This window comes from Plodia interpunctella, chromosome 3, assembly GCF_027563975.2.
Source record: "Plodia interpunctella isolate USDA-ARS_2022_Savannah chromosome 3, ilPloInte3.2, whole genome shotgun sequence".
NCBI classification, from domain to species: Eukaryota; Metazoa; Arthropoda; class Insecta; order Lepidoptera; family Pyralidae; genus Plodia; species Plodia interpunctella.
This window is the reverse complement of record NC_071296.1, coordinates 414,524-431,580: the sequence shown is the minus strand read 5'-3', so window position 1 is coordinate 431,580 and position 17,057 is coordinate 414,524. Positions and strand designations below refer to the sequence as shown.

The window sequence follows — 17,057 nt, the reverse complement described above, 5'->3', positions numbered from 1 at the left end:
GAAAAACCGGCTTTAATATTGGCAGTACCTACATATATAATGAGGAAAGACTATGTTTACACCCTTCAAAAACGGCATTACTCAGTAAAAGTATTGTATGTATGGCACCTAAAATTTATAACAAAATTCCACAACAAGTTAAAGATCAGAATTTAAATTTTGTTTTTGCATATAAATAATCTTTGTCTTTGTCTTAGAAATAAAACACTTGCTCCTTTTTAAAATACAACTTTATTGACATTTTCATTTTAGAATAGTATGCAGACATCACTCGACCGTTCGATCATTTGAAATGGGTTATACGTAAGTCATTTGAGCATGATTATATTAATACAATAATAGTTACAGCTAAATTATACTCCATTACCCACGCACTGCGATAGAAAAAAAATCGAGTGGAAAATGCAACTCTGGATCAAATAAATATAGTTCCAATCTCAATCCATTTTATAGTATAATAACTCGAATAAAACAAAAATTACAATTTCACAAAATGAACACATTCTTTCTTTGGGCAAACGTCGGAACACGATAGAGTAATATATATATATATATATACAATTGAGTCGAACTGGAAGTACCTTGGTAATGTGTCCATTTTTATCGTAATACATTAAAAGTGAGATATAATTTCAAATATCTACGAGTATTTATGAGACAATTGACAATTGATTTCTACCCTTCTATGAACATTTGTTGGTATAAATTAAATTTGATTGAGTACGGCTGAATATTGCAAATAATTTTAAGCCAATGCCTTCTTTAAGTCCCATGCAAAGCAAAATAGTTGTTTTAAAACGGGCATGGCTAATAATAAACACATACAACTATTTTCAAGGGTGACCAAGCTAGATAACCAACCCATAAGATATTTGAAGTTATGTCTCCAAATTTGTAGCTTCGCGAATTAATAAAAAACTTAAAGACATTAAATATAAATATAAACAACGTAGGAACAAACACGTAATTCATATACCTCAATGTAACATTTATTGCTAAAAGTACAGTTTCTCCCAATTCTTCCCATCCATTTTTTATGCCGGCTCCACTCTATTGCGGACCAGTTCGCCGAACTTGGCGTGTTCGGCATACATTGCTGGTTTTTCATTGCGGTAAATAAAAGCACAACTCAAACTACGCAATGTTCATGAATTCGCATCGGCATCTGTCAGAGTTCGTCGATAATGTGGAGCTGGCATTACACAGTTTTGATTTTACAGCGAGCGAATAGTCGTTACTCACTACTTCCATGACCAAAAGTGTCGTTGCATCGAGATAAAATTGACAATCCTGAGAGAAACTGCTTAGGTAAATATATTTGTGCTGATAATATAGGTACTTTATGTGAAATCAATGAATTAAAAGCTTCGACGCCGCAACAAAACGATCCTGTGTCTTCTACAAAATTAAATAAAAGGTACAATCTGTGTATAAAGAATAAAAAACGATGTTTTAAACATTGCAACACCGTATCTATCGTGGTCGTGATTGGTTGATAAATACTCAGTGTTGCCAGTAACGTGAACAGCACCCTCGTTAATTTTATCCTCCATAGACATATTGTATCAGATATTATTAATTACTATTGCATATTGTCATATCATTTTTGTATAAAATGAGGACAATATTCCGTAAATTATCTCGATCGGCGTGTGAAAATAGACGCAGGAAGGAATAACAATAAATTAAAACATTACGAAATAAGAGAAATAAAAAAAATGAAATAAATAATAATAAGTCGCAGTAAATACTATGTATGGTATGTTATAAAAGTACGCAGTAATGAAACTCTTGTAAAAAACTACTAACATTCACTTATTGTTAGTGGAACGAAAGTAATTGCAAATTATATAGGACCAGAGATTGTGCCCGAACAAAAATGTTAACGACCAAAATGCATATATGACAAAAAATTATAGTATTCTTTAATATCTTCCATATGGTAAATAAAATTTAAAACCTATTTTTTACAATAATGAATGAGAATGTAAAAGTATATTTTCTCCTCAAAACAAAACGTAAAAAAATTAGTAGTACTTTACAAGGGCCCCAGTGACGGTTGGTATAGACCGTAAGTATTTTTATAATAGTTATAGTTATACTAGAAGCCATATTTACAAGAAACGCACATTACTAGCTAGATACCTGCCTCCCGACGTTGCTCAGTGCTGGAACAATACTTCTCATATTTTATTTTGGAATTTAATTTAGAACTTTAATATCTATAAGTATACAAAATTATCTATAATTATATTATATATATATATATATATATATATAGCACAATAAAACTGAACAAGCATGAGAGGCATTGCCCCAGTACGTCGCACCTTACCAAGCTACATACGTAACGCTACCCAGTCTTTCGTTTGCACTACGCTACATCCGCCCCCCCTCCCTCCGCCGCCGCTCTCACTAAACTGCTCATTGGTTGTTCCTACTTATACCAACTTCACACTCCCGGCGAAGTGGTACGAGAATCGTGCAAAATGGAACGATAAAAACTCGCAGTGAATAAACGATCTGTTGTTGAAACTAAACGTGATCCTATTTCAGAAAAAATAATAATAAAACAGTGTGCGTTCATTCCGGACTAAAATTTACTGAAAATGAACGCTTGGAAAACTGATAAACCTTTAGTGTTACAAGATATCTAGTCTAGATATCGATAAACATATCGGTTCTTTATAAATTGGGTTTTGGATAGTACTTTCGAAAATACTAACCAAAAAATCTATTTGTTCTGTTGTATCGTCAGAAAACTAATAGGAATATGTGCGTTTGTAAGTTTAAATCTAACACCAACAATATATCGTACTTCAAATAGGAAAAAGATTATATTTCAATAATGGATAATCGAGAAAAACATCAAGATTAGTGTTTTAAAATGTAAAAAATTGTAAACAAAAATGCTCGGGATGCAACAGGCAACGAAAGCGGTCGACGGCTAAAACTAAACGTTTTATTGGCACCTAGCAGTTTGGCACCAGTGAACCGAACATAAACAACAATTTCAAATAAATTCGCAATCAGCACCAGAAACTAAACGAAACTTTAGGAACAAGGCGCCGTGATTTTATTTTTTGCGAAGAGGACGGGCAGGGTACTTTTGTTGTATATTATATAATGTTTCAAATAAACTACATAAAAAATGTCTAACTAAATTCCTCATAAGAGCACAATTGATGTTACGCAGGGCAAGTTTTGCTGGCATTTTTAAGACAGGCCTCTAGAGTAAAAATTAAAAGATTAAAGTACATAATGTTTTCATGACGAAATAACATTTCTTTTGTGTGACACAGCGGTGACCACTTTCCATCAGGTGGGCCCAAAGCCTGTTTGCTTGCTCAGTAGTATAAAAAAAATCCTTTGCAAGTCCCGCCCATCCTCTGAACTCAAACCGATGCTAGCACCACTGCGTTACGTATATCATAAATGCCGCTCTACGCCTTACCCTAACACAATTGACTTAGTCGGCGACGCACCACTGCTTATAGATTTACAGGGAGAAGCTAAAGCCATGAGCATTTCAGAAGAATGTTACCTTCCACTCAGCTGTTATAACGTTACCATAATGATTTCAATTGTGTTATAACGAACAAAAATCTTATACAAAACTCTTGTATGGATGAATCTTTAATTGACTCATAAGTGATCAATAATACTTATTATGATTAACCGAATCATGGTGCAAAAGATACAAAATCTACGATCTAATATTAATCATCGACCTATGTATATTTATCTCGCTTATGTAGGACCTTTAAATGATAGATAGACATAGTTAACTTTTATGTAACACTTTGTTTTAAGATTTTATTTTCTACAATTTTCCCGAATTCCCTGTAAATCTTTATTAGCAATATTATCTAAGCTGAAGTTTAACGACGCCTTAAATAACCGTTTATCAAGTAGGCACTAGATATGTGTTTAGGCTATACTTGTTCGACGGACAACTAAGAAAATTAACACTAATTTAATTTTAACCCTTTTTTATAGTCGGAATAATTTTGTACAACAATATAACCAATTTTTTTTAAACTGCAACATTTTCAAGACTACGGTCAGTATTTGAGCTGAAATCATTTTAGGGAATGAAATTTACACAAAAAATATTTTGAGAATAGCACTAATTCAAAGATTATGGCCAGCTAATCTAATGAAAATCTCACTAACTTTATACAGATTAATAAAACATTTCACTGTATTTTTTTCAGTTCAAGTACTGTACATAGTCTATGAACATGACCAGTGAACTAAGTTATAACTTATAGCGCCGAAATCGTCTAACAAAATCCCTTGTTCGCACCAAGCCCGATCGCTAACACAAACCTAATATACTGAGTATGATCCGTTCGCCGTATACATATCACCGTCCATAAAGCTCTAAGAGGAAGCCTCACTATACATATATTAATTAAATATTTTAAATATCATAACATTTACACATTCATACATCTACAACTAGGCAATCTCGATGTCCAACCGCTGCGACGAGCCGATATTAACCGCCCAATGCATACAAAGTGGCGCCACTCATTTTGAAACGACTTTATGCATGTCAGTTTAAAATTATCTTTTTCAACCGTAGATGTCAGCACTAAGACAACTGATAAAATATTACTGGTCCAAATGCTGTTCTGGTTGTCGATTTTGCTAACGTCATGCCATAATCGCATTTCAACGTTTTTTTTTCAGAAGTGATATTTCAAACGATACTTGTTACTGGTACGTAAAACACTAGTATTGAATAGCAATCGAGACATGATCCTGTTTGACTTAACGTCGGCAGAATTGAGCAGTTGTCACATGAAATTGGTATTGCTCTAAAAGGGCTTGGTGACAAAAGATAAAATCCCCAAAAACATTTTAGTTTCAAATCGTATAAAATAAAGTGGCACCATTTAGCGTACTTCGGGGCCTTAACAAAGTTACACTTAACGAGTTTTTTTTTACAATTCCCTCAAAAGCGCCTAATCCGGCAGCGAGGAAGAAGATTCGCCGACTAGCTCTTGGTTAAGAAGGTCAAATGCAATCAACTACTTTGGACCTTGTTCAGGCTGTTTTCCACCAAAGCCTGCTATGTCTCCGAGCGATAGTATAATTTAGCTAGACATAAAAGACATTTCAATGGAAATCTAACCTTATCCACGCAAAGATCAAAATGACTCGAAATTTCAAAGAAAGCGTCGTATTTTTTTGAAACAAGAGTTCATCCCATTACAGATAAATTTGAATCTCAAATTAACAATCTATATAATTCATTTAAACGGGGTTTCCTATTTTATTTACACACCTTTAAAATTAATCTGTAACAGACTGTCGTCAACATAGGTGATGTAATCGAGATGACTTAATTCTAGTAAGTATTGATGAGATAAACAGCATCAATGTGTTACATCAACCCACATTGAAGGCATTTTGGTCAATGTCCGGACCCACTTATTCCCCCTACGACTGTGTCTAAGCTATAATACTTAGCTAGGAATAACAAAACGTGGCCTGACAATGGAAAAATATTCCTCCGATACAAAATCTCTCATTAAACCGACACTAGTATAAATACGCGTACAACTAGGCTACGACGCGGGCCCCAGCTGCGAGTACTTCGCGAGCTGTGCCAACGACTTTTGACTATATATAAGGCAGCTATGGCGTTCTAATAAAACTGGAATTGTGACGAACGATAACGAACTAGATTATGAAAACTAGTTGACTATAGGATGACAATATCATATAGACACATGCGCACATGAAACTTAATAACTACTTATTGAAAAAATATACGAATTTCAAAATCCCATATCACGTGATGTATTTTCATTAAAATTCACAATTGTTTTCATTACCAAGTTTCATGTACATTGAAACATTGCCTTTTCGTTCAAATTTTGCCCGGCAATACGAGTTACTTGCAAATTTGCCATCACTGAGCCGCCATTTTGTTTTCAACTGTTCACAAAATGGCTGCCAAGTCTTTTAGAACACCACAGCTGACGGTAAGTGTTCGGAAGTAACAAATGGCCAAAGCGCCAACCACGCCTTCGATATTCTAGTTTAGAAAAAGCATAACTACACGTTGTCGAAATAGTTGCGTTTCCACTTGATAACTCGTGAATTTTGGAGTTCAATAAATAATTTTGGCTTAAAATTAAATTGACTGCTAATTACAATAACAATTTTGGATTTCGTTACCGCTATCTTGCGAAAGGGATCGTATTGTGACTAAGATTGATGATGTACTATTTTTTAATTAATCATTGAATTCACTCGATAGCGGTTTTATAATTATGAATAATACAGTTATAAATTACATCGGGTGTAGTTTTTTTGAGTTTAGTCGTAGAACAATATTATCACAAAACGAAGTTATTATAATATTTGTAAAAATCATAAAAAAATAACATCAACTCAATAACAGACTTTGAATCTAAATTAATAAAAAATAAAGAGAAATGGCCGTTGTTCTGCTGCGATGTATGTGTTCATGGCGCTCATCCAATGTGTTCCAGTCGCACATAAATAATATATGTTAAACACATATATAAATTATGTGCAACTATATTCGTCAGATGCATCAGGTCGTAGAAGTCACGTCGGATGCCACCAATGTTAGAATATCTCGGCAAGCGAGCCGATAGATTTATCGTTTCTTCGGCAAACGAGGTGTGTAACTGAGACGGGACGTACAAGTGTCATGTTGCGGATCGCTTCAATGTACGGTAGAAATAAAAAAAATATATAATTAACAAATCGGTGACGATGTGTATATCGGGGCCGGTTTAAAATAAAAAAACAAAAGAAAATAAAAAATCAACCAAAATAATGAAAATCTTCGTCAATCGGTTAGCAATCAGAATAATATTGTTTCACGACTCACTCAAACCCTCGCGGTAGTAGTAAACCTGTGGAATGGCGGCGGGGTGCGAGAGGGACGGCACTAGCTGGCCACGTGCTGCGGCGCGCGGTGCGGCAGCGCGGCCGGCGCCGGCGAGGGCGAGGGGGAGGGCGACGGCGAGGGGGAGGGGGAGGGGGGAGGAGACTGCGACCCGAAGCTGCTGCGCAGGGACTCCTCCATCAGCCGGCACAGCTTGTCGCGGTCAGCCTGCACGGTGTACCTTGTTAGAATTGTCTTCTAATATCTAGTCGCAAATGATGATACGTCGGGGACACAAATTACGCAATACCATTGATCTGTAACGTGTCAGTCAAGATGCCCGTGCTGACTCCAGAACAATTTGCTGCCCACGATCTTCCAAGACATGGCATGGAAGGTGGTGGTTGAGGAAAGCACAAGGCCGAAGAGAATGGCGTGTAATGTATGACAATTGGCTAAGATCATTACCTCTCTCATCTAAGCAATTTCTCACTTTCTTACTCTGCCGTTGAGCGTCAGAGCTCAGGGTTCACTATTCTGCTTCTTCTCGAGTGTGTTAAATGTTAACACTGACGTCAGATTTCATTCAACCTACTGCGTTTACTGGCAAGTAATCGCATACACACCAGTGAACTTAGATTGTCAACCAGTGAGGTTTCCTCATGATGTTTTCCTTCATAGGAAGCAAGTCTATGAAAACTATACTATACATGAGTCAAATTGGTATACAAACTCATGTGCCACGAGTTCGATTTGAAACTGAGACCTTTCGATCACAGGCGGTCCGTCTACTCAGCAAACATTGTGTGTACAGCAAACAGTAATTTTACATGTTCGTGTTCAGTTCGCAGAGAAGGTGGCGTGTGGTCCCGTCCTAGAATAGGACCATTCTAAATCCTATCGCGGCAATTGATAGGCAATAACAGCATTTCCAAAGGGTCGACGTCAGACAGGCAGCTAGGACGAGACGCACCTCGTGTATGAAGCCGAGCTGCACGAGGTCGGCGGCGAGCGCGGGCGCGCAGTCGCGGGCCGACACGGCGCACGTCAGCTGCCGGTTCATCTTGTCGTCCATGCGCAGCAGGATCGTCATCTGGGACAACGTACGAGAATTTTTCGTTATTCATTCGAATACGTGGCATGTTTTTAAAGATATCTCTCATCACACTTCATCTGAGCATGTTTCTGATGCAGTTGGAGATATCCTTTCCATATTTAGATAATAATTAGTCGTGCGTCGTTAAGTTCGACAAACACAAAATACACAAAATAAATTGCATGTTAGTATGTCACCTATGTAAAAATGTGCAGAAGTGGTGCGGCCTGCAGGGTCGACTTCCATCTACTAGAAATCTACCGTCTTCAAAAGAGGGCTCAAGCTGATAGGCAACGATACTATTCCTAAGGAGGATCGATGTCAATCACCGTAAAAATTTCAAAATGTTAAGGTTTATTTTTTAAGTTGATCTCCGAGTTCGTGGGATTACAGCGGCGGGTAACACTCTCAGATGAGAAAGAAAGGAGAATAAAAGAGAAAAATAACTAAAGATGAAATAAATGGATGTAATTATGAAATGAGAGACGATACCAGCGCGTCGTCGCGATGCTTGTGCGCGTGGTGCGGCGGATGCGCGTGCGGCGGCGCATGCGCGTGCGCGTGCGGCTGCGGCTTGAGGCTGCACATCATGTTGACGACGCGCCGCGTCTCCACGTCGCGCGCCTCGGGCTCCGCGGCCGGCGCGCTCTCCAGCGCGCGCTCCGCCGGCGACGACGAGCGCCCGCCCGCGCCGCAGCGTCCGTACGCAGTCAGCGGGTAGATGCCGTATCTGAGGACGAAACTCTACACTCACATTCCCTTCTATTTTTCTAGGGTGTTATGACCATATCTGTTTGTCAATATGTTTACTTTTTACAAGGATAATATATAAAGCGAGTGTTATAAGACGAGTATTTTCATTATCCCTTTACTCACTTCCAACTTCTCCGAAATACAATTGTGTGATCGGAAGCTAAACATTATCTCCTTTATCATCTTTGGTAGTACTCTGGTAGTAATGATTCAAATTCAAAATTCAAATTCAAAATTCATTTATTCCTTAAAAATATGCGTACATAGAGGTGGTCAATGAAATTTAGTGTCAAACATACTTTGCCATCTGAGGCGTAGGAAATAGCATTACACAAAATCAAACATAAATTAATAGATTAAGATTATACATTGTCACAATTAGATAATAATATTTTGTACAGTTGTCCTATAGGAACTCCTTAACACTATAATAACATTCCTTCAGTAAAAGTTCGTGAACTGCTTTTTTGAACCTTCGGAATGGCAAACATTTTATTGCTTCAGGTAACTTATTATAAATCTTTATACACATTCCGTAACAATTATTAAAATACATTTTTGTCCGCGGTACGTGACCGTGTACTAATCTATCTCCACGTCTTGTGTTACGGGGATATATGTCAGATGCCTTCTGAAAAAGTGACAAATTCAGTTTAACAAATTTCACTATCTCTAAAATATATATGCATGGCAGTGGAAGTATTTTAAATTTTTGAAAAAGAACTTTACAAGATATATATGGAGCCACTCCTGCAATGGCTCTAATACATTTTTTTTGTGCAAGAAAGGCTTTATTGATGTCAGCACTGTTTCCCCAAACAATAACACCGTATCTAAGCACCGATTCAACATAACCATAGTATGCAAAAAGAGTAGATTCCAGAGAAGCTATTTTTCGCAATCTGAATAAAACATATACATACTTATTTAGTTTGCAGCAGATGTTGTTAATATGTGTTTTCCAATTAAAATTTTCGTCAATAGTTATACCTAAAAATGTCACTATATTAGCCTGATTCAAAAGTTGTCCGTCATACTCTATATTTATTTCTTTATTTCTATTCAAACCTTTATTGAAATGCATATAGTTTGTTTTATTTAAATTAACAGAAAGATTATTTTTACTCAGCCATTTTATAACCTCTTTTACGGCCATGTTTACTTCATATTCATGTTCTGCCGATGTCTTTTCATTACCTTTAATTATCAATGAAATGTCATCAGCAAAGAGAATAATTTTATGTTTTATTATACCTGGAAGGTCATTAATAAAAATGATAAAAAGAAGTGGACCTAAGACACTTCCTTGAGGTACCCCAAATGTATTCGTTCGATAATATGATCTACATTGCTGCTTTACTTTTTCATCATTTGTGTATTCTATTTCAACACATTGTTGTCTATTGGTCAAATACGATTGTAACCAATTTAAAGTGTTTCCCCTAATACCATATTTTTCTAATTTGTAAAGTAATAAATCATGTGGGACCATGTCAAAAGCCTTTGACATATCAAAAAAGAATACAGTCGTTTTCATTTGTATGTCAATATTATAAATGGCATCACTTACTAATTCAAAAACAGCTCCTATAGTCGACTTGTTTTTTTGAAAACCATGCTGTTCAGATTTAATTATTTTATACTTTTCAAAGAAATTAATAAGACGCATAAGACGTCTTTTTTTTATTAAAGTTTAGAAATTTATAATCATAATCCATACAATCTATCATAAAATTAATCCTTTGACATATCATACTTTGAAAAGCAGGCTGTGTGTAAAAAACTTTTTTATTTCTTAAATCTAAAAACTTACAGTTAGAAAATTGTTCACATACCAGTTTGATTTCGTTGTTTATCAAATTAACATTCAAAAATCTATTTTCAATTATGCTTAAAATTAATACATCATAATCAGTTATTAATTTAAGTGTGTTATACAATTCACAAACTGTTTGTAAAGGATTCGTGTCATTTTCTCCTATTGAAATTACTATTTTGTCCCCTTTCTTCATTTGCATAATGTTGGTGCATCCTTTCAATATTTCTGAAGAAGCAGCATATGGTTTCGAAAGACAGGAAACAGTGTACTGTTCATATTTTGTAAGTTCTCGCATATCAGACAGTAAGACTCCTATTCCAGACACTTGTTGGCCTCCAAATATCCAAATTCTATTTTTTTGATGTATATCATGATTTTTGACTGGAGAAGAAGAAGAATTTGTCAATTTTGGTACTTCTATTACACTGTGGTTTGTTTGTGTTTCTTGATTTAATGTATTTTGGGTCCCCGTCTGTAAGAATGGTGTGCTGGTTACATTTAGGCTTCTTCCTTTATTAACTGGTGTTTCGTGATTGCTACAGAAATTCAATTTCTTTTTTATAGAACTAAGCGCTTTCTTTCTTAATGATAAGCTCTCTTTGTAGGCGCTGGACGAGCAAATATGCGTAAGTTCTTTAATTTTTAAGTCACGTTCGGATAGTTTTTTTTTTAATTCCAAATTTTCCAAATTAAGTTTTTCTATTTCATTGTGCGCGCATTCAAGTTCAGATTCTAGTGATTTTATCGTGTTTTTATGCTCATTTAATTCACTTGAGTTCAGCGTTGATAAGTCTGGTAAACTCCTTGCTAATTCTGTATGTGTTGAAGATAAACTGCGGTTTTGAAAACTTTCTGTACAATCAAAGGAATTCGTCGGAATAGCAGTTTTTTTTCTAATTGTTATATTTTCACTCATATTGATTAGGAAAAAAAAATAAACAAAAAATGTGTAAGATGAGTGAGAAGAAAATATTTGTTTCCCCTGCTGTGAGACGCGAACCAGAGTCCCTCGAGTGCCGGGCGCGCTGTGCACGGCTTAGCCAAAGCGTATATGACGTAGGCGGGCGAATGCTGCCTTCAATTCGACCTTTAAAATCAATAGTTGATTTTTAAGCTCATTTAATTGATCCTCACTTTCGCTATCTGACGGCACTGTTGTACTAGTGGTGCCATCTGTTATCGAGTTGTTTAATTTATTTTCATTTGATGTGGATGGCTGCGAGCATGGTCGTCTTAATGTTATATTGTCAAGTAAATAATTAATTTTAAATTATACTTGGCTGTTTGTACTTGATGTCTAGATATGTCAATGTCAAAATCTTGTTGTTTAATTGACTTAAGTATTCTGTCCTTATTGCTCAAATAGTGATTTAGTAAAATTATCTTCTCATTGGTCAAATATTAAAAAGAAAGTGATGGAAAGTTTAAAATTTATGATCGTTAAAAAATTTCGCTATGTATTTTGTCGAAAATTTCAAAGTAATAATGGTTTTATGGTGAAACTTTTTGTCGTACCTTGATGGTCTGGATGTACAGGTTAGTTTTCTTATGTAATAATCACTTGTGACTTGTTTTATTGTAATTTAAAGTATAAAAAACTTGAGAGCGATTGATTATGCGTGTTTACTTAATGACTCCTCCAATGACGAAAGCCTTACTTGACAATGACAACTTACTTGACGTCTTCGACGAACTTTTCTAGTTTCTCAGCGTGAGGCTGCAGATCCTTGGCCGCCAGCTCCACTCGCTCGCCGCCGCGGATGCACCACGCCAGCGCGCCGCCGCTCGACCCACCGGCGACTTCGTCCGTTATCGTCTCCGATATATTCGCTAGAAACAGCAGCAAAGTCAATTAAAGTAGGTGAAAAAACATTTGGACACAACCACGCATATTTCATGCGGTACAAACAATTAATTAGACTGAAAGAGAGAGGAAAAACAACTCAAAAATGTATTCTGATAAGTAATTTAAAATAACAAATACGAAAATAAGTATGTAAGATCTGTATTTACCTATGATTCACAATATTTTACGTAATGAAATCGACAAAAAAACATAGCTTTTAAATAGCAAGAAGCAATATGGGTTTAAACTCACCTGTAGTATTAACCAGGGTGTGCGCAGCTAACAACTTCAAGGAGTGAACTTCAAACAGTAACGGGTGGAAGAGCAGTTCTCTGGCCGTGGGCCTCTTCGCGGGATCTTTATTTATACACCTGGAAACACAACGCAACACTAATCAGCGGGCGAATTGTTGAGAGCGAGAACACATCAGGCAAAACACAGGAGAGACCGCATAAAAGAGAGCATACTCACCTCGTCTTATAACCTACGAGACCTGCCGAAAGTCACAGTACCTGTAAATGAAGTCCTTCTGCCTCGACTCCTCCAAAGATTCGACTGTACGAATGATGTGCTCTTCCGTGACGTGGCTGCCCGAGTCGCCATTGCCCTGAATCTCAAGAGCTGCTGTCTCCAACGCGCACATTCCGAACGAGTAGATATCCATCGCTGGCGTCACCATTTGCGATGCTGATTCGAGGGAAACAAAATTGGAATAAATACAAAAAATAACGTTTCTCCTACTAAGATCCTGGGACACATCTCATACTTTTTCCGTACAAAAGAGTACATACATGCAGAAGGAATAGTACAATAAACCATTAGCGTAATATGTACAGAATAAGGTAGAGGTTGTGCTAGGACCCAACCAGAAGAAACCAAAGGCTTTTTGTAGGTCTATGCGATTAATGAGCTGAACTTACATCCATATTCGGGTGCAATGAGGTGCATGTTCCTCATGTTTTCGCGGCAAGTCTTGACGTGGTGGTGGATGGCGTCGGGCGCGACGGAGCCGATCTTCACGAGGCCGTTGTGTTGGATGAAGATGGTGTCGCAGGTCAGGTTGCCGTGCACGATCGGAGGCACGCAGCCGTGGAGGTAGCTGGTCAATTAGAGAACCATATTTTAAACATCTTGTTATAAGGCCAGCCTATACTTTATGCACCTTCATTAAATTTACAAACTTAACTGTTTGACTTTTCAACTAAAGACTATTTTACCTGAGCGCCGACAAGATCTGCGTGCACCATCGCTTCCAAGCTTGCAGCGGCAGCCTCTTCACGTTACGTTTCGTCCTCTTCAAGAACTGCTTCAGCGACCCGCAGGACATGTACTCCGTTATGAAGATTACCTGAAAAAATTGTTATTTTTGCATCATACTGATATTAACACAAAAATTGTAAGCAAAACAAAACTTCCATAAAACTAAAGCTCGTTAATTAGTTTTTAGAAATATTATATCATTAATAGTTACATTCTCCTCTACCTTTTTCATATTTTAATGGAAAAGGGCATATTTTGTACCGATAGTAGCTTACCCTGGGCTTGTCATTGTGCGTGTCCGTCCAATACCGATGAAACTTGACAATGTTCGGGTGCTCCAACCTTGTCAAGTTATCGAACACCATTTGAATCTTGTCCTCCTGCGCCTTGAAGTTCTTCCTCTCTGAGAACTGCACCTCGTTCCAGACCACCTCCACGCCTTCCTCTGTGTCCATCGCGAGGTGAGCGCAGTCGATGCCGGGCACATCCCGCTGTTCCACCTGTAACAACAAATTAGAAGAATCGTTTGATATATTTGTCTAGATGAGCAGTATTGGGGCATTACTAAAACAATATGAGATCAAAATTGGTCGACTTAATAAAACCGTGTTAAAATCAATATCAACTAATTAATATTAATAAAACGAAAAAAGTTAATAGGGGTTTTACAATTCTTGTACATTTCAATGCCCAATTTAAAATCTTCCAATTTTAGCTACTAAGTGATCATTTGAAGTGTAATTTCTTGGAAACAATCTTTCATTAATTCATTACAGGGCAGAGATTTCATTTAGTCAGCAAACCGATTAAATGCATTATTTATTGAACGTTCATCAAGCGATTAAAGTAAATTAATTAAAAAAATATAAAAAATTAAATATCAACCTGGCACGACCAGAATAAACATGGACATTTATCTATTTTACCCTTTTGGTTAAACGTTCAATAGTAAGGATATACATATACGTTTACTTAAGTATCTTTTATTATATAACAAAATAACTTAAACTTGTAACATTGGTCTATAATACTCCACTATTTCGCCGTAATAATGTCAACCAAAAGTCAAACATAAGTGCAAAATAAATAAATTGTTATTCATGAGAGGGACCATTACAGTAATTGGTTATTTAATAGGTAGTATTTGAACGTTAGAATTCATAATATACAATCTATTAAAATTTCCAAAGGTTATAAATATCAGAATAGATACAATTGTATATTGTGTGACTTTTGGACCGATACCAACACAGTTCGATAAACCATCTAAAGTTATTGGACTCCCACTGACGCAATAATAATTCGATACTTATTTTGGACCTATAAGACAATGAACATTAGTAGAAATCGTTCTACATTTTAATGATTGGATATTGTGAAGTTCCGGAAAGTATTCGTAAACTATTTCAGGGTCAAGGGGACGACACAAACAGCAAATTAGCGCCACGAGGAGACGGCCAATCATTCAATTGACTCTGTAATGGTTTCTATTAGCGAACGGTTTACAACACATGAACAGCAAGGACTTGAGATCTCTCGAAACATACGAAGTTACGTGGAAAATTTCATCTTTGCAGAACTAGCGGAAGTATGTGAAATTTAGTATTACAAGATTTGGTTATAGCCAGACAGGCCACCAAAAAAACAACTAAAAAAAATTGTAAAGAGCTGATTCTATGCAACTACTATTTTGTAAACCCAAAAAAAGATATTATCTAAATCACAAGCGTACTAGTAGTGGTTTGATAGCAAAGTGCATTGCCTGCGGAATTGATATCGGAAGCCAGTCATTGCAGAACACTGTGTTGGTGACCGAGTGCATAATGATTCTTGCTTCGGATGTAAACAACACAAATAGACAGTGCAATAATAGCGGGGTTATCGCACGATAGCGCAGAGTTAATAATATGTCGGGTTATATTACGTGTCAGGCCTGGACCACACTGCTCTGCGTGGGTTGATCTCATCATTATCTACGACAGAATAAATATGCAAACACGAGAAGGAATAGAAGGATTTCAGTTTTTGATAGACATTATTTGTAACAAAGCCAAAATCATCATAATACATGGTGTTACACTAAACCTATATGTACATACGAAAGTGGTTAAGATAGGAGCTTTATGCGAAGTAACAAGTAAATATAAACACTTTTAAAAAGTAGTTTTCAGTCCCGTCCACTATACGAAAACCTCCTTACGAACTTCCTTTTTACAAGTATTTATATTAACTTAAAACTTCGCTTAAAGGATCTACCGAAGTTACCGTATCTTACGGTACTTATTATGGGTATTTTGTAAAAAAAAACCCACTCTGATATGCAAATAAGCGCGTGTTTCGAAGTGATCTTTACAAAATGTCAATTGATTATCACCCTTTGCGAACGCAGACGTGTGAAATTGATACGTCAATTTCAATATTTGGTCGTCCGCTTTGTTACAATTTGGGAGTTGACGCAATCAATTTGAATCGTAGATTTGAATACAATATTCTATTTAATTTGATTTTGTGAGTTAATTAATTTATTGATGAAAAGGTAAACTATTTTTATATGGGAAGAGCAGAGGAGTTGCATCAAAGATCATAATTTATGAATAGAAGGTAAAACCTACCTACCTATATACTGGAAGACATCCGTTTTTGGAATATAAATGTTATTGTATGTCTGTCATTTTATACAAAGACATGATTTCGCAGCAAATGCATTGATTCCTAAATTACAACTGCAAAAAACATTTTTTCGAGAATTTTCATAAAGATATCAACAGCGTCCTGCAAGTGTAAATACTGAAACGTAAATCTTACTTGCTATTTCGTATACTATCGTCTCACTTGTTTTTACGTTACCAAATATGCTTCATTTTACGGAATTAATGCTATGATTATATTATATATTCACTATTCTATTATCTCTATCCATGTCTGCGAATAAATCCGATTACAAATTCATTTGGCAGATATACACGTACAGCGATAGTGTTACCTGTTTATATTAGCGTTAATGTTGTGACCACATTTTCAATGTACTACTGCTATCAAAGTGATTTAGTAATTGATTTATTATGTTTATTCATACGCACCAGATCCATGATTATTATATACATTTTATGCATAATCCATAATCACGCTAATATTTTTTGTATCCACGGAGGAAATTTCGATAAGGAAGGTATAGCAAACTAAAATATTAGATGCTCCACTTAAAGCTATTTTATATAAATCAGTTTTATTTTTTACACACACATAGCATAGGCCTCCGATGCTAAATGGCTAAGGAAGAAAATGGGAAAAAGCTCAGATCACCCTAAATGCTTTTGTCATCGACATCATCATCTCAGCCAGGAAGTCGACTATTACGTCAGAATCGGACGTCATTTTTTTGCAGCAGATTGTATGATGGTGATGC

The 17,057-nt window shown here is 36.2% G+C and overlaps 1 protein-coding gene across 1 annotated transcript in view; it reads right to left on the bottom strand.

Moving 5' to 3' along the window:
- Window positions 1-212: 212 nt before the first annotated feature.
- Madm (MLF1-adaptor molecule) overlaps window positions 213-17,057 on the bottom strand; it is a 56,665-nt gene continuing 39,820 nt past the window's right edge. The window contains exons 2-10 of the mRNA XM_053769074.1: window positions 13,927-14,151; window positions 13,609-13,739; window positions 13,312-13,490; window positions 12,904-13,078; window positions 12,644-12,762; window positions 12,222-12,375; window positions 8,466-8,703; window positions 7,851-7,970; window positions 213-7,105 (exon numbers count right to left, since the gene is read on the bottom strand). Of these exons, the coding sequence (XP_053625049.1) occupies window positions 6,941-7,105; window positions 7,851-7,970; window positions 8,466-8,703; window positions 12,222-12,375; window positions 12,644-12,762; window positions 12,904-13,078; window positions 13,312-13,490; window positions 13,609-13,739; window positions 13,927-14,151 (1,506 nt within the window). The 3' untranslated portion in view covers window positions 213-6,940. The remainder of the gene's footprint in view (window positions 7,106-7,850; window positions 7,971-8,465; window positions 8,704-12,221; window positions 12,376-12,643; window positions 12,763-12,903; window positions 13,079-13,311; window positions 13,491-13,608; window positions 13,740-13,926; window positions 14,152-17,057) is intronic.